The sequence below is a fragment of the Perca fluviatilis genome, chromosome 2, assembly GCF_010015445.1.
Source record: "Perca fluviatilis chromosome 2, GENO_Pfluv_1.0, whole genome shotgun sequence".
In the NCBI taxonomy this organism is placed as follows: domain Eukaryota; kingdom Metazoa; phylum Chordata; class Actinopteri; order Perciformes; family Percidae; genus Perca; species Perca fluviatilis.
The window spans coordinates 1,113,106-1,131,598 of NC_053113.1; the positions used below are offsets into that span (position 1 = coordinate 1,113,106).

Genomic DNA, 18,493 nt, shown 5'->3' on the forward strand with positions numbered 1-18,493 from the left:
TGTTGAAATAAAACATACATAACGTGACACAAGCTAGCATTAGCTCAACTCAGTATCAGGACAGTCACTTAACTTACTGTTACCTTAAAAGAAGGATTAATGTTACCTTTTGTGATATTAAATTCAACACTTTAGTAATAGTATAATATTGTAAAACACATTTTTCATCCGTGAAATGTTATTCCATGTTGCTTAGTTTAGCATTTCTTTCACATGAACATCCTAAAGTAGTACAACTATCTTTTTGTGAGTCTTTAAGATCAGTTGTCTGTCCCAAGATGGTGGCGGCACAGACGCAGTTTAAACACATTAACTGTTCAAGTCATTTTTAAAGCAGCAGCAGCAGCCATGTTGTGATTAAAGCTTTTGTCGTCTTAAGTGACAATAAACTGAATATTTCAGCAATTTGACATCACCTTAGTAAACAGCGATGGGGATTTTTGTAAATGGTATTTACAAGGTGATTAATTAACAACAACAAATACTTCTTCGTTGCAGCATTAGTTAAAAAGCTTTAGCAGTTGAACCCTGAACTCAGAATATTTTATTACAGGAAAACAAACTAATTTTGAGTTGAATAAATCCCTTCAAAGAGACGGAGTGTAATGTGTAGTCCTAGCCAGGATAACATCCATGCTGTTCAGAAGATAAAGTTACTGCTGGTCAGCCTTCAATGTGGAGAGAAGATCAGAAAATAACAACACAGCTATCAGGGCATGAGGAGGAGGCAGGAGGAAACAGCTTGGCTCTCAAACATGTTCACAACGAGGCAGTGTGAACGTGCTGGTGTCTTTTAAGGCTACTACCGTCAGAAAATGTTTTCCCACATTGTTCACACCAGTACGGCTTCTCTCCAGTGTGAACACGCTGGTGTTTTTTAAGGGCCCCACTCTCAGAAAATGTTTTCCCACATTGCTCACACCAGTACGGCTTCTCTCCAGTGTGAACACGTCGGTGGATTTTTAGGTGAACACTCTGAGAAAAAGTTTTGCCACATAGATCACAGCTGTATGGCTTCCCTCCAGTGTGAATGCGTTGATGTTTTGTAAGGTGACTACTCCGAGAAAACGTTTTCCCACATTGTTCACACCAGTATGGCTTCTCTCCAGTGTGAACAAGTCGGTGAAATTTAAGGCCATTACTATGAGAAAAAGTTTTGCCACATAGATCACAGCTGTATGGCTTCTCTCCAGTGTGAATGCGTTGATGTTTTGTAAGGGTCCCACTCACAGAAAAAGTTTCCCCACATTGCTCACAGCGGTGCGGCTTCTCTCCAGTGTGAACACGTCTGTGGATTTCTAGGTGACCACTCTGAGAAAATGTTTTACCACATTGATGACAGCTGTAAGGCTTCTCTCCAGTGTGAATGCGTTTATGTATTTTTAGGCTACCCTTTAGTGTGAAAGCTGCCCCACATTGATCACAGCTGTGTAGATTGTCTCCTGTGTGAACTCTCTGATGAATCTTTAAATATCCAGATGTTGTGAAGGATTTGTCACAGTGTTGACAGTGGTGACGTTTGGGTCCCTCTCCTCCTCTCCGTTTCTATAGCAACAGACAAACAGAGAGAGAATAGTGAATAAATTTCTTTAAACCCTGGACTTGCTCTCACTCACAATTTTCACTCTTCATACAATAATTTATGACAAAATGATGGAAAATATGTGCCGGTTGCAGACATGTTATTATGGAAGCAAATGTACTTTTCATAACTTTTATAAGTTCAGAAATATAATATATTTTTCAGGCACGGTTCCCCATTCAAATGATTTGCAATTTAAAAACAAACATTTGCTCACTTACTTCAGTTTTACTTTCAGTTAGAAATTCCATGGTAAATATGGAAGACATCGGGCTCATCTCAGTGTTTCCCACAGGTTGAGAATTTACTGTCGGTGGTGTGTGGCGCAGGATGTGTCGCAGTGGTGCGTGATGGCTAGTTTTAGTAATAATGGGTTAAATTATAAACTAGTCAAACAAAGGTGAAAACAATGACTACACAACATTATCAGATCATTTAGAAAGAACTATTTACATATTAAAACAATTAGAATAAAAGATGACACAGATAGAGATAAAAATATTGCGACACTATGCAGCATCTGACACAATTTCAGGGTAGTTATTAGGGCTGCACGATATGAGGAAAATATGCGATATGCCGTAACGTTGTTGAATATGCCGATAATTATATAACTTTTGATAAATAAACTATATATTAAAATGTAGCCTACTTAGTTCTGCTGCTTTCAGTATTTTGCTAAAATACAACAAATTGCTTGTTAAATTTTAAACAAATGACAAAAATGTGTAGCCATGATGTGCTTTGACAATTAAATCTTTTTTTTTTTATGCCAAATGTTAACGGTTCAGCAGATAAAATATCCATAATACTATACTTCATAGAGAAAATGACGTTATTAATCTCAACACTGTTTCCTCCTAACTCCTGTTAAATCACATAAGACTAAGAATATCTAAAGTAAATTCTTGTTCATTTTGTTTGTTCAATCTTTGTTCATTTTTTGAAGTGTTTTATCAATGTTTTGGGGTTCCTAAATATAGTCTACTGTTCTGTACTATACATGTCCTGTTGCACTCATTAAGTTCTCATGTGAGCAGATTTCTGTCATTCAAAAAACTCTGAGTTGTAGTTTAAAACTTTTACAGCCAATTTAATAAAATTAAGAATTTTATTCGGGCTTGAGTCCATAAATACAGTTAATGGATACAGGCACGGAGAACTGAAGGCTGTTATCAACCATAAGCTCTGATTAGCAGTTAGCGCCGGTTAGCTAGCTCCATTATAAAAGACATGACACGGAGGAGCCTGCCGCGGAGAGGGGTAACAACCAGACTCTGATAAATGTTGTTCAGGGAGCTTTCACAGCAGCGTGGCCTTGTTGTTTCCACCGTTTTATTAGTACAGCTAATCCCATTGCAAGACCACCAGCAGCATGCTACTTCTTCTTCTTTCCAAAGAAGGAGTAGAAGACGTAATCACATCTAAAATACAAGATATAGATATATCATGTATGTATGTGCCCGCCAACAATTAAAGTACTACATAGAATTTGGAGAATGAACAGAAAATACCTGAAAGTTGAGGAGTTTATCAATTACGTAATAAAACATATTAATGAATTTATAACTATTAACGTCACAACCAGTAAGGAGAAGCCACCAGTTCATATCGTATGGGATGCATTTAAAGCATATTAGAGGGATTATTATTTCTTGTTCATCTAGAAAGAAGGCAGAATTAAATAAAAGAATTAAGGAATTAGAGATCGATATCAATTGAGCAGAACTAGGAACGATATAAGTGTTTCATATCGGTCGATATCGATAATTATTGATATTTTTTATGACCTATTTAAAATAAGGACCAGGAGAAAAATATATTAAATTTAAACATTTTTATTTTAAACTTAACCTTCCTCTGATTATAATCCCCTCAGTTATAAAAGCAGAAATGTCAACACAACCATGGAAATCACTCAAATAATTAAAAATGTAAACGTCTGTAAAAAGACGTTTTAAAAAAATTTTAAAAGTCTAAAATCACAGTGAAGAAAGAATAAGTAAGAACTGCTTAATAAGGTGTAATAAAATGGTGCAAAGTGTTAAATATAAACATAGAGAAACCTGAAACCTGAGAAGAACTATTTTCTGCAGGTTTAGTGCTAGGTTGGTAACCTGGCTTCTGGACAGTGCTCAGCACGTCTGCCTCCGTTATTTCTTTGTAGCGTTTAGTAAGGCGCTGATGCAGAGTACCTCTCCATGGCGGTCTGCTACTTGTGCGGTGTAGCAGCTGCAGATGTTGTTGGACGTTGCTGGCGAATACGGCTTTGCTCCAAAGTGTGAGCGCGGCTAAGGTGGTAAAACAAGTTTGCGGTAGTGTTGGTGGGGACGACGGTCAGACTTATAAAATCCCAAAACTGCCATACTGACTTTTCCTGTTTTATCAACAATTTCCTCGCTCGGCCGCGCACTCTCTTTCCACTTATCGCTACACGCCGCCGGTTCTGTTATTGTAGAATCCAACACGAGACAGCGATGTGGCGCAACCAAACATGATACTGTTACATGATTGGCTGTTAGAGTGTCACTCCCTACGTTGCTAGGTTACCAGAGAGTGAGTGCCTTTGTTCATGCAACCAAACTTGCTTTGCAACTTCTGATTTCTTCCGAAGAAGAAAAACAAGTTATCGAACATTTTATCGACCGCATTTTCTATTGATATTGATTACGTGTCTATCGCGATACATATCGTTATCGTTTTATCGCCCAGCCCTAAGCAGAACACCTACATAAGAAATCTGGGGTAAGAAAGGATATGGAGTATCTGCATGGAATGAAGTTATAATACGATCAACTGCTGCTAGAAAAAGCTAATAATGTTAGCTATAATGTAAATAATTGGGCTGCTCCCTCTTAGTCGATTAGTCGACTAATCGGTCGCTTTGGTCTTAGTCAACATAGATTTCTCTAGTCGATTAGTCATGTTTTATGCTTTTTTTCATGCTGAATGACTTATTTCCAAGACACATCTCTGGTAAACACAAGAATTTAAGTGATGCTTTTGCACGACTCTTTGCGGAGAAACTCTGATTTACAGATCTGTCGATTAAATCAACTAATCGATTAGTCGATACAATTGAATGAGTGTTAGTCGACTAAGAATTTCTTTAATCAAGCACAGCCCTAGTAAATAAATAAATATCAAATACGACTGGTAAGTAGTTATCTTCTTTGGTAAAGAAGATGTCCAAAAGATAGAATATCATACTAAAAGATCAAATTAATAACTCTGTGGTTAGACAAACTTATTAACGAAGAATTTGCTTCATTTTATGAAAAATTATATTCTACTGAAATTGAAGGTCAAACAGATGAACTAAAGATCTTTTTCAAATCAGTTGACATCCAAAAATCATCAGAGCAACAGAAAACTACACTGGCCAAAGAGATTTCCTTGATGGAAATCAAAAAGGCAATTGAAAGCTTCCCAAAAGACAAAACTCCAGGTATGGATGGGTTACCAACAGAATTGTAGTCAACATTCTGGTCCCAAATTAAGCTTCTCTTTTTATAAGTTATAAAACGAGCTGCTACAAGTGAAAGCCTGCCACTCTCAACGTATAAGACTATTATTAATGTATTCCCTAAGCCAGGTAAAGAATACAATAAACCCTCGGATTTCAGACCAATAAGTCTAATAAATTGTGATTATAAAATAATTACAAAAGTTATAAATAACTAAATTACTGAAATACTTCCACTAATCATTCATTTTAACCAAACAGGATTTATTAAAGAAAGACAGTTAAAAACCAATGTTAGAACCTGTATATCCCTAACACAATTTGCAAAAAAAGAAAAACTAGATGTGACACTGATGGCAGTGGATGCTGAAAAAGCAATTGACCTTTTAGAGTGGAGTTACCTGTATAAGGTTTTAGCTGCAAATAATAGAAATGATAAAAACTGTATACAAGTCCCCTGTAGCATATGTCTATTCAAATGGTATTCTATCAGAAGCTATTCAGATAACTAGGGACACAAGGCAGAGATGTCCATTGTCCCCATCACTCTTTGCATTGGCTATAGAGCCGATAGCTCAGAAAATTCGCCACTCAGACATGATAGGTGGTATTAAAGGAACACGCCGACTTATTGGGAATTTAGCTTATTCACCTTAACCCCCAGACAGGGCTGGACTGGCCATCTGGCATACCGGGCATTTTCCCGGTGGGCCGACGGACTTTTGGGCCGAATCGCTGATATAAATAGGCCTTTTTTTTAATTTTTTGGCCGGGCCGGTCCATAAAGAACTGTAGTTGATGCTTCAACATCAGCATTACCTGAAGCCGAGGAGGAGAGGTGGCTGGCTATACAGAGAAGCAGAAACAACGATGTCAGGGAAGATGGCGAGGAGGAGGCGAGTGAGGAAAAGATGGAAGAGAGAGTATATGACGATGTGGTAAGGACTAGACAAATTAACAGGGACTTTCAGGAAGGGAGGGAGGCTGTGTGTGTGTGTGTGTGTGTGTGTGTGTGTGTGTGTGTGTGTGTGTGTGTGTTCGTGCGCGCGCGCGTGCGCGTGTCACGTCATAACGATAACAAGCAGTTTGGCTGTAACATTACAGTTAGTGGCTGTCAGGTAACCTAACTGCTTAAGCTTACATTGAAAATGCTAGCGGTTAGCCTGTTGGGTAGCTGAAAAGTCTGTGTGATCTATAAAATCAGTGTTGATTAGATAATACTTTTATTAATACTTTATTCATCCCACAATGGGGAAATTCACTTATTACAGCAGCAGTGTTTCCACAATAAAAACAAACCAACAAACAACCAAACAAACAAACAGCAAAGTATTTAAGTAAAGTGAGGTGGGCAGTGCAAAAAAAATACTGTAATGTAATTGACGTGAAATTAGATTGAAAATATGTAATTACATAACAGCAAAAGTAATTAACCATAATATAAATGATATTTAAGTGTGACCATAATATAAATAATATTGAAAAAGTAAGTACTTGGAATGGAAAAAATATAAATACAGATGGAAAAATATAAATACAGATAATAACAAATATATACATAGAGCCATGCTGAGTGGTGGGTGATTGAGACAGGACCCGAAAAAAACTACAACATTATCGGGTGGTGCAGGTGTTGTAGAGTCTGACAGACTGATACAAGCATCAGTGTTCTTGAATGGCTTAATTAGCTTCTCTTGTATTGGTGCTCTTTTCCAGGGCATATACTACAGCTTTATTGTAGCTTTTGGGAAGGGTTATAGTTATGGTTACAGTATTTAGCAGACACTTGTGTCCAAAGCGATAAAATATGAATCTTACAATAGTTAAAATTAACAGTAAACTGTTTTTAAAGTTGCTAAGACAATATTAAGCAAAATAGTAATAATTAAAAATAATAAAAAAATGTCAAAAATGACAATACAATATCAAATATCAATAATAAAAAGATTATAAAAAATACCATAAATATACAAATCATAACTCTAAGAATGAATGAATTATTTAAGTGTAAGATCAACAGATAAGTCTTGAGTCCCCTCTTGAAGGATCCAGAACGATCACATGAACGCTGAACACTAGGCAACTCATATCATAGAATGCACGCATATTTTAAGGGGACTGTCTGCAGGGAATTTGTCTGACCAATCACGGTGGGGGTGGGCCGCCTGGCCCAAAAATGCCAGGGCCGATTTTTTGTCCCAGTCCAGCCCTGCCCCCAGAGTAAGACAAGTCCATACATACCCTTCTCATCTCCGTGCGTGCTGTAAGGCTGTCTGACGGTTCCAGCATTAGCTTATCCCAGCACAGATCCTGCAGGTAACTGGTTCCAACTAGCCTACTGCTCCGAATTGTGACAAAAGTGACAAAATAACGCCAACATGTTCCTATTTACATGTTGTGATTTGTAGAGTCACAGCGTGTATCGCCACAGCGTGTACAAAAAACAACGGGGAACAGCCATCTTCTAACAGTAAACAAACCGGGAACTATATTCTCAGACAGGCTTGCTGCAAGCATATCACTCCGCCCAAGTACTATATTCTTCCGCCTGAGAATATAGTTCCCGGTTTGTTTACAGTTAGAAGACGGCTGTGACTCATGTTACGTTGTTTTTTGTACACGCTGTGACTCTAAAAATCACAACATGTAAATAAGAACATGTTGGCGTTATTTTGTCACTTATTTGGAGGAGTAGGATTGCTGGGACCATTCACCTGCATGTTCTGTGCTGGCCTGATGCCGCTGGAGCCGTCAGACAGCATTACAGCACACACGGAGATGAGAAGGGTATGTATCGACTTGTCTTACTCTGGGGGTTACGGTGAATAAGCTAAATTCCCAATAAGTCGGCGTGTTCCTTTAATGTTGGAAGAGGATGTTATAAACTTAGTTTGAATGTGGATGATATGATGTTGTATTTGACAGGGAAAATCTATACCATATTTAATCAAAATTATTGAGCTGTACTCAAAAATATCTGGATACAAAATTAATATAGAAAAGACTGAACTTCTAACAACTACAGGACTTTTTCCTAAAGATCACAACTTATTAGAATATAACTTTAAATGGCAAAAGGAAAGGATTAAATATTTAGGGTGCTATATTAGTTAGATAAAGCAAAACTATATAAAGATAATTTTTCACCATTAGTTAAGGAGCTTAAATCTTAGTCTAGATAAATGAACAGACCTGCCTATTAATTTAATTGGTAGAATTAGTTTGCATAAAATCATATGGCTTCCTAAATTCCTGTTCATCTTCCAGACAATACCAGTGATACCCCCTAAGGATTTTTTTTTAAAACAATTAATAAATTATTCAGTTCTTTCATCTGGTTAAATAAGGCTGATAGATTGAGTAGAAAACTACTTCAGAATAAAAGAAAAGGAAGATAAAATTTCCCAAATATTGAGCTATAATATTATGCTGCTCAGTCTTTCTATATCAACAAAATCATTAATAGATCAGAGGGAGATATGTAGATAAATATAAAAGGACCATCAGCTTGAAAAAAAACAAAAAAAACTTTCTAGCCTTATTTACAAAGCGCAAAATTAAAGATCTTAGTTTTGTCACAAATAGCACATTAAGAACATGGGATCGATTAAAACATATTCTAGGGATTGAAATTAATGTTCCAAAGAATACACGCTTGTGGAATAACTCATCCATCACCCTACAGACGGAGGAGCTGAAGTGGAGATCATGGAATTATAACTGTTCTGTATTGTTACTTGTTGTCTCCCCCTAGTGGTATACTAAAAGAAATTGCAGTCACGTTTGTTCTGCGATTTCCTTTAAACGATGTTATCAGGAAGTGCTCAAGAAGGTCTCCAGACAGCATTGTCTTGCATTCGTGAATCAATCTAAGGCTATCTGCTTACGTTCGAGCTATGATCGAGCATCGTCGGTATGTAAATGTTCTTTAACATGTCATCTATCTATGGAGAGGAATATTTTTGTGTAATTTGAGATGTAATGTTATTAAAATTGTTCCGGGTGTTCACTTATGCTAGTTGTGGTATAAACAGAATAGTCTGAGCCAAGTTATGACTAAAAACCTTTATATAGCCATTTCATTGTGTAAAATAAGTTATTTGTTCAAGTATTGTTTAATACATGTGAACAGACTTTAAGATTTAATACTCATGTATGTACAGTATATCTGTTTTCAGTTTTACCCTACCTTTGGTCATCATTAAAGAAGTAAACAATTCACCTTCTTCCAGTGTGGTGACTAGAGGAGGAGTTGAACTGTCTGTCAATTTACACAAAGGGTTGTAACAAGGACGGAACAATAACAACTATTGGAGATATTATTTCTCATATCAATTTAAAGCCATTTGAACAATTGGTAATAGAATTCAATTTAACTAATAAGGATTTTCTTTTTTTAGATATCTTTTAGTTAGTTAAAGAGTTGAATCACAGATAACTTTGATCTAAACTATAATAGGACTACAGAACCCTCAGCTACTCAGAATTCAGGCGAAAACAAGAAATTAATAGGGAAAGTGTACAAACACCAAATAGAAGCACAGGCAAATAATTATTCTCTCCAAAAAGTATATGAGGATTGGAACAAAGAACTTCAAATAAATAACTGATATAATCTGGAAAGATTGCCCAAATATAACCAACACCATTACCACCAATGATAATCTGCATCTCATACAATATAAGCTCATGACAAGGATTTACTACACTATATCAAAAATAATAAATTTGATGCCACTATCTCCCCTGTTTGTGTAAACTGTGGCACACATAAGGAGACAATAATACATGCTTTCTGGGAATGTGAGAAGGTATGTAAGGGTTGGTTAGAGATCCAAAAATGAATGACCAAGACCTGTCAAATTAAAATTTAATTCAGTTTTGAGCAGTAACTTCCAAAAATACTGACAAGCTAAAATACCCCATTTGATGGATGGATCTTTTCTCCTCCTTGGTATATAAAAAATAAATTTTAGAGTATTGGAAGGATACAGAGGCTCCATCATTAGAAAAATGGAAAGGACTAATGAAATGCTATTTAAATATAGAAAAATCAATGTTCAAAGACCGGAACAAAAGGCAACAATTTAACAAGGTGTGGCAGGGCATATATGAAGTGTTGTAAATGTAATGGCTAAGAAATAAGAACTAGGTATGGTGACTGAGAGCTGGAAACCAAGTGAATGTGTGTGTGTGTGTGTGTGTGTGTGTGTGTGTGTAGATGTGGGTGGATGAGCTATCAGCTCTACAGCCAATGCAAAGAGTGAAGGGGACCATGGACATCCCTGCCTTGTGCCCCTAGTTATCTGAATAGCTTCTGATAAAATTACAAATTAAGAATTGTAGCTAGGGCTGCACAATATATCGTAAATGTTACGTTAACTTGAAATGGGTAAACCTCGTGGTGCATTCAAAGTTATTGTAAAATACCCTTTTCTCATCGGTTTTTGTCGTTTAACAGCAATTTACTGGTGAAATAAGTTATTATAACATTTTTAATAAATCATTTAAATTCCTCCCTTTTTTGCGCTGTATTCACATTCATTAATATTGAGATTAGATTTCTGGGACTCAGTCTGGAGTAACCTCTTTTCTTCGCTCACCTCCTCCTTCTTCCTCTTGCTACCTCGCTCCTCTGAGTCTCCCGAGGCCTTAATGACGACTTTCCTCTTGCCCTCCTTCTTCTCCTCCTTCTCCTTGTGTTTCTGGATGTACTCGGTGATAAGGTCGGGGCAGTCCAGGTTGTCTTGTGGCTCCCATGTGTTATCCTCACTGCAAAGGTGAGTGCAGACAGAAGAAAATCTCGTCAGGCTTTGTTTTTAGGAAATACATTCTCAGTCTAATTGCTAATTTGTATTATTCCTTTTTTTATTTTTTATTTTTTTTGCTGGTCTGCAACTTAAGGCCGTTTTACAGTTGTGCAGAGGCTCCACGCAGATCTCTCGCCGTAGCCGTAAAAAGTGGCCTAATGTTTATACTTGTGCGCTGGTGTGTGCGTCGAGAGCAGCATGTGTGTGTGTGTGGGGAGTGTGTGGTAGAGAGAAGTGAGTGCCAGTGATTAGCTTTGGAGCGAGTACCGACTCTAGAGTCATAGTGAGAGAAACAAAGTGTCTCCCCTGTTCTTTCTGACCACAGTAGGAAATGTGTAGCAGGAGAAGTTAACCCTCTCCTTGATTTCATGTTGTTTATGGAGAAGTAGAACCAGGAAATGAGCTGGGAGAAATGCAACGCTACCAAGCCACGGCCGAGCTACGTGCGTCACCGCGACGTGTAGTTACATTTTTCGAGAGGTGCACGTCAGGGCCGTCGATTCGACACAAAATAGTAAGGTTACACAAAACTGAAAAATAATGTACCTTTCAGAATTTTACAAAAAGGCCATTTTCAGGGAACAAGAAATAGGTTAACAACGTAAATCTGTTCTGCAGCAATGGAGGTTGATCAAGCTTTGAAAGTTGGTGCTACCAATTCCCACAAGTGTTCCAACTTGTCTGGATTACTTACAACCTCCTCTGTTTGTATAAAAGTATTGTTGGAACACACCCTCGTGAGCATTATTTGAACAGTATTGTACTGCAGAAAGTAGTGTGTTGCTATAAAAATGGCGGGAAAAAGGCAATTAACAATGGAAGAGAGACAGACCATCATAACACTTAAGAATGTTGGTCTTTCCTACAGAGAAATTGCGAAGAAAGTCAAGGTGTCAGTGAGTACAGTATTCTTCACCATCAAAAGGCACTTAGAAACTGGGGGAAACTGACAGGAAGAGGTCTGGCAGACCCAAAGCCACAACAGAATCAGAAGACAAGTTTCTGAGAGTCCACAGCTTGCGTGATAGGCGGCTCACAGGACAACAGCTTCAAGTACAGCTTAATAGTGGTCGTAATAAGCAAGTCTCAGTTTCAACTGTAAAGAGAAGACTTGGAGCTGCAGGTTTGATAGGTCAAGTTGCAGCAAGAAAGCCATTGCTAAGATGTCAGAATAAGAAAAAGGGGCTTGCCTGGGCCAAGAAACATCGTCAATGGACTACTGAAGACTGGAAGAAGGTGCTATAGACTGATAAATCAAAATTTGAAATCTTTGGTTCATCACGCCGTCGAGTAGGCAAAAGGATGGTTCCTATGTGTGCGACATCAACTGTGGAGGAGGAAGTGTGATGGTCTGGGGCTGTTTTGCTGGATCCAGGGTCGGTGATTTGTACAGAGTGAAAGGCATCCTGAATCAAAACGGCTACCACAGCATTTTGAAGCGCCATGCAGTACCTTCTGGTATGCGCCTAGTTGGTCATGGGTTCATTCTACAGCAAGATAATGACCCAAAACATAAGTCCAAGCTATGCCAGAACTACCTTAGCAAAAAAGAACAGGATGGTAAGCTTAAAAACATGGAGTGGCCTGTGGTCTCATTTATAAACGTGGCGTACGCACAAAACGGGGCTGAAAACGTGCGTACGCCACATCCCAAGCAAAGGTTGTGATTTATAAAAAACAAACTTGATGGGAGAATGTGCGGTCCTCCACGCAAACTCTGAACCGTGCGCTCGCACATTATGGAGACAAAATAGGAATTGGCGACGCAGATGGTGAGTTGGTGAACTGAAGTCAGACTGCAGAAAGTACATGTTGGAATAACATGATTAGGCTACTCTTAATATGTTTAAGTATTAATGCCTCACGCACACTTCTTCACACCATATCATGAAGATTGTACTGAGTGCTAATTGAGTGATAATTGTTCTGAATGATAATTGTTCCATAAACACCTCCAACTCAAATCTTAAATCAAAACTCGTTCTTAATATTTAATCGCCACTGTCACGCCATCACATTGTCCGCTACGGAGGGCAGGAGGAGGAGATGGCCCAACTGCATGGAATACAGGATACCATCAAATACCCTAGCATTAGATAACTGCAGAACACAGTGTAAATAACTAAATATATCTGTCTTTAATACTGTGCATATATCATCAAATGTCAAAGTCTGGAAATACAGCAGTTAAGCTCTCGCGCAATCGTTACGCTCTATGTCCTCGTTACGCTCTATGTCCTCGTTACGCTCTATGTCCTTGTTATCGGTCCAAACTTTAATACTGTTTGTGACAAAACCTGCAGGAAGAAAAGTGTGTTTGCCTATTACACTTTCGTCTTCAGATTGTATCTCGGGGTGGGGGATACCACTAGTTGACGCTGTGATTTTAGCAAGGTGTTAACAATCATAAATAGTTGTAGACTAAACATATAAATCCTGCAGTGAACCTGTGCGTAATGCTGCATGATGGCACTGCTGGCCCTGCAGGAGGACAGCAATGGAAGAATCAGGAGAAAAAGAGACTTCAGAGACCATGACTGGCTCATATGCCGATTTAAATTCCCTAATGTAGCTGTAATAGTAATATAGTTGCACTCTTGGATCTATGTACTGAATTGGGTCCAGTAGAGTGGGCAACGCGCCGGAACCGTGCCATCCCGGTCCAAATACAGGTCCTCGCCACTCTGGGTGAAACCGGCTGTTTCCAGAGGGAAATGTCAGACAGCTACGTTTTTAAAAAAAAATAAATATTATATATAATGTTGAACTTTATCACTAAGGCTTGTTTGGATATAATATATAGTTCTGTTAAATCTTATTATATACGTCTGGTATATCGAAGCTGTTCCCGAGTGCTGTAATGCCTGCTGTTTTGAAAGATTTTATTAATAAAAGGTAGTCTATAGATCCGGTTTCCCTACACTGTGCGACAACAGGCCGAAATTATTCAATTGGCAGCAATTCCCGAGCATCTGGGAGGTTGTTTTTGTTTAGCTTTTTTTCTCCGCCAGTCGGATTTGGCATGAATTGGTGTAACGACAGAACAACTGCCAGGGTCATTAACATACTGATCAGCATTCACGAGGTGCTTTACATTGACTATTTATGGTTAAAAATGGGCATGCACAGGGCGGGATAAGAGGCTGATCCATGTACGCACACTTGTAGGTAATCTGTGATTTATAAAGGAAACATTGCTTACAGGTGTGTGTACACACGGTTTTATAAATCTGACTTTTTTCCGGTGTACGCCAATTTGGGCTTTTGGGCGCACGTACTCTTATACTAAGGATCCTACGCACAGTTTTATAAATGAGACCCCAGCACAGTCACCAGACTTAAACCCCATTGAGCTGGTTTGGGATGAACTGGATAGAAAAGTGAAAGCAAAGCAACCTACAAGTGCCACACATTTATGGGAACTTCTGCAACAGAGTTGGGAATAACTTTCTGAAGAATATTTGATTTCCATTGTAGAAAGAATGCCACGAGTGTGATCAGCTGTTATATCTGCCAAAGGGGGCTACTTTGATGAGTCAAACATTTAGAATACATTTTGGTTTAGAAATTGATTCCATGATTTATTTTTTAACTTAAATTGTTCATTTGTTCTATTCTTTTATTTCAGAGTAAAATAAGACATTGAACTGCAAATTGGGTGTTCTAAAACTTAAGACCAGTAGTGTATATATCTCAGGACCAAGAACACCAAGTATTAATATTATAGACTAATACTTACTCTGAGAACCCCTTCCATTTCAGCAGGAACTCTACTCTTCCCTTCACCACTCTGCGGTCCAAAACCTTCTCCACCACATACTCCTCGTCCTCCTCCTCCTCCGCTGCTGCTGTGGCGGCGGCTGCTGCTGCAGGAGGTGCTGCAGGCTGCTGCTTCTCCTCTTCTTCCTCCTCCTTCACTGCTGCTGCAGGAGGTGCTGCAGGTTGCTCCTCCTCCTCGGCCTTCTTGCCCTTCTTTCCTGCTCTGGTCGCCAGCTTGACGTCTGCTGAGGGCTCCTTTGGTAGACCCAAGGGGAAACATGCAGAGATAATGATACAACGGTTAGAAGAACTAATGGGAGGCGTGAGTGAATTATAGTTTACCATGCTTTACTATATTCAAATGTTCTGTTTGAATGGAGAAAATTCAAGGGCTGATGAGCTGACCAACCCATAGGACTTCAGAGTGTGAAGTATCTCCTGCATTACAACTGAAATAACTACTAAAATGTAAGCCACGAAAGTCATTAACTGGAGCTACAAGCTACATGCACAGTAGCTTCAATAAACGACATTTCATTTTCATTTCAATCACCAGATGTTCCTCCACTTGCAAAACTCGGGAAACAACAACAAACTTTGAGTTAGCAAGCTACAGGCTGAAAATGGCAAGTTAAGAACAACATTTTGATCGTGCAACAAGGCAGGCATCGTTGGTTCTTTCTGGGAATAATTGTAAAGATTTACAAAGAATATGTTTAACGTTATGCCATTTTATATCTAACTGGGATGTTTTGGGACCGATGGTGGCAGGATTGCTGCGGGTGAAGTAATGTTACACAGGGTAATACACTGGTGAGAGCAAATGATGTTTAGCCATGTATGCAGCTAATTTAAATAACTCACTTTACCTTATTGTGTCAACAGTTAACTTCATTTTATATTACATGTGGCAAGGGTTGGGTACCTTTCACATTTTTACAGGTGCCGGTAACAATACTTGAAACTTAGTTCTGGTACCCAACGGCACCTTTTTTTTGGTACTTTCCCTTTGTAATAACAAAAAACAATAATTTCAGTTGTAAAAATAATTTCAAACCTATTTATCCTAGAGTATCTCCGCTCCGTCTTACCTCTGTGTGTGTGTGTGTGTCCTGCTCTCTGTCAACATGCAGATGGCGTTTCTTCTATCGGAGTGAAAATGTTCCACCTAAACAAGTTCCTTCCTGAGACTATTTTGCAGAGCCAAAGTCGTTCGGACCTTAGCGTCGCCCAAGACTATTGTGATAAGAGCGGTCAATCTTCCTCTATAATACTATTCAAATTCCATTTTGAGATTTATTATTATTATAACATGGGTGTATATTTCTCTCATATGTTAACCTGTGTTAACTTAGACTAACAGTCCAATATATAGATATAAATCACAACATCATTTCAGCGGTGTGTAATGTAGTGGTATAGATGATGTAGAAGCTAGACCGTTAACTTTTTTTGTCTATGACATCTAAGGTTCAAATCCCACCTAGAGCTCTAGTGTGTAGTTTCGTTTTTTTTTTTATATCTTTTCATACAGTATGTGTCGTATTTGTGTGGATGATGCTTAAACTGACATGTATTACACATAAACTGGTGATGTTTTCAGTGATATCCTTTATTTTGTCTGACTTGCAAATACTTTGTGAAAATGTGAACCTCTGACACTTGAGGGGCGGAGGCAGAGCAGGGCCTTGTTGAATATTCACCGATTTCATGCAAATATCACCAGTTACCATGATCACCAGCTAAACTGGCACACCGGCATGGAGTTTGTTTTAATGATGAGCGGATTAGTTGAAGAGCCTCGCTAGCTTCAATGAGTTGTTGTTGATAAAGGCTATAATGACTTCACCAGAACTGCTGATGGACTTGTTGCAATTTTCATTGCGCTAACGTTATGGAAATTACATTTACGATAGTAATGCGGAGACTTGCTGCTGAAGTAGGAAGTCTTTCTGGACGTTACTTTACCTCGTCAAGACATGGATTATTAAGTTTTAATTTGCTTTACTGAAAGGAAAATCGTGTAAAGGCATGAGGTAAGCTGACAACAATAGATGTTGATATAAGATGACTGTCAGCAGGATTCAACATGGCTAATGTTTGGGGAGCTAACGTTGGTTAGATGGTGAAAATATAACATTAAGTGCAGCTGGTCTGTTAGGCTTTGTGTTTCTGGATGTGGCTACTGTTGATTTGTGTAACATAACTTTAATCTATGTGTAACGTTACAGTACTTGTCGTTAACTTAAATTTAACTGAAAACTTAACACAGATTGAGTGAAATCAGCCGCAGCAGTCAATGTATGTATGTCAATATTAACGACGTGTTAAAAAAACGTTAACGTTACTAAATGTCTTATTTGAGGTAAAAAAAAAAATCAATCAACTAAAACGATGTTTGCTGTTCATAAATGATGTTAAGAGCTAGCTAGCAATCACCACTAACTGACATTTCAGCCGGTCTGTTAACAGTTGCTAGGTAACGTAACTAGCTAGCTAGCTAGTTCACCAACTTTTATGTATTTATAGTTAAAAAAAGAAGAGAAAAAATACTCTATCTACTCCTACTGACGTGTGGAAAGTGATGGCAGCCTCCTGGGTCTCTTTGGTCCTTCTGGTAAAGCAGTTAGGTGCTGCACAGCTGACAACCATACTTGCTGCCATAGGTGACAATTGTAAACAGTACCCTAGTAAGATGGCGGACAGTTATGCCATAAGTTATGACGTCATGTCATATCTATTGTTCTATATCTATGCTTGTGATCCTCTGCCCCAGAGAAATAACAGCAACAAACCAGCCATTATAATGAGGTTTGTTAACCAAAAACACAAAATTGCACTACTGAAACAAGGAAGGAAGTAGAAGGGAACAGATGTCTACATGAATGAATATCTCATAGGGATGGGCGATATGGACAAAAAATAATATCTCGATGTTTTTGCCGATAACGATAATTAGACCATATCCTTTAAAAAATTGTTTTTAAAAGTCTGAGTTACTTAATCACTGATTATAATAATGGGAACAATGTTGAATGAAAACAATTCTTATTTATTTTCTCTAAAATGTAAGTATTCAAGTAAAAACAATTTAAAGACAAAATCCTAATACTATACTAATACTAATTGAACTAGTGTAGGAATATTGAAATCTGAGTAAACATTCAGTTGTACACCTCTGCTGTAATGTAAATTGTGCAGAATACAAGCATGATTAAATCATAATAATAAACAAAGGGCTCTGTTCTGTAACATATTGCACACAACCATGTCCTTATTGGAAGCAGTCCTGGAGCTGGGACTAGGCAGTATCAGCCCAGGTTTGGATATTCCTTCTACTTGGCTGTATAGTCCTTCTGACTGGGACTTATGCTGGGATCAGAAATAGTTGGATGTGAACCGACTGCCCAGGTGAGGGAGAGGAGCAGTTCTCTATGCTTTCTTGATGTTAGAGTATACTTGGTCTAGTGTGTTCTTCCCTCTAGTAACACAAGCTACATGCTGGAAAAAGCTGGGGAGTACGGACTTTAAGGACCCCTTGTTAAAGTCCCCTGCTATAATATGTATCCCCTCCAGGTGATATATATATATAGATATATATATATATATATATATATATATATATATATATATATATATATATATATATATATATATATATATATATATGAATGTGTAGCGTTCCAATGCGTGTTTTGAAGTGTTTTTTTCTAAGTAATTTAAATACTCAATGTCAATTTGCACATTGTTAACACAACAATGATATCTCACCAAACCAAATGCTGACATCGCCTGGAAAGCACGATCCTTGAAAAAGTAGAAGAAAATACAATCTACATGGTCTATAAACTGCAAAATCTTCATTAAAGTGATGGT

At 38.1% G+C, this 18,493-nt stretch overlaps 3 protein-coding genes across 3 annotated transcripts in view; all 3 read right to left on the minus strand.

Moving 5' to 3' along the window:
• The window catches only part of LOC120572169 (zinc finger protein 239-like), a 30,731-nt gene extending 15,769 nt beyond the window's left edge, over positions 1 to 14,962 (minus strand). The window contains exons 1-4 of the mRNA XM_039821347.1: positions 14,827 to 14,962; positions 14,598 to 14,724; positions 10,652 to 10,820; positions 758 to 1,464 (exon numbers count right to left, since the gene is read on the minus strand). Coding sequence (XP_039677281.1) covers positions 760 to 1,464; positions 10,652 to 10,820; positions 14,598 to 14,724; positions 14,827 to 14,962 — 1,137 coding nt within the window. The 3' untranslated portion in view covers positions 758 to 759. The remainder of the gene's footprint in view (positions 1 to 757; positions 1,465 to 10,651; positions 10,821 to 14,597; positions 14,725 to 14,826) is intronic.
• Positions 1 to 18,493, minus strand: part of LOC120570713 (NACHT, LRR and PYD domains-containing protein 12-like) — a 565,262-nt gene that overhangs the window by 264,436 nt on the left and 282,333 nt on the right. The window lies entirely within an intron of this gene.
• The window catches only part of LOC120570742 (zinc finger protein 883-like), a 340,678-nt gene that overhangs the window by 99,886 nt on the left and 222,299 nt on the right, over positions 1 to 18,493 (minus strand). The gene's annotated exons all lie outside the window — the stretch shown is intronic.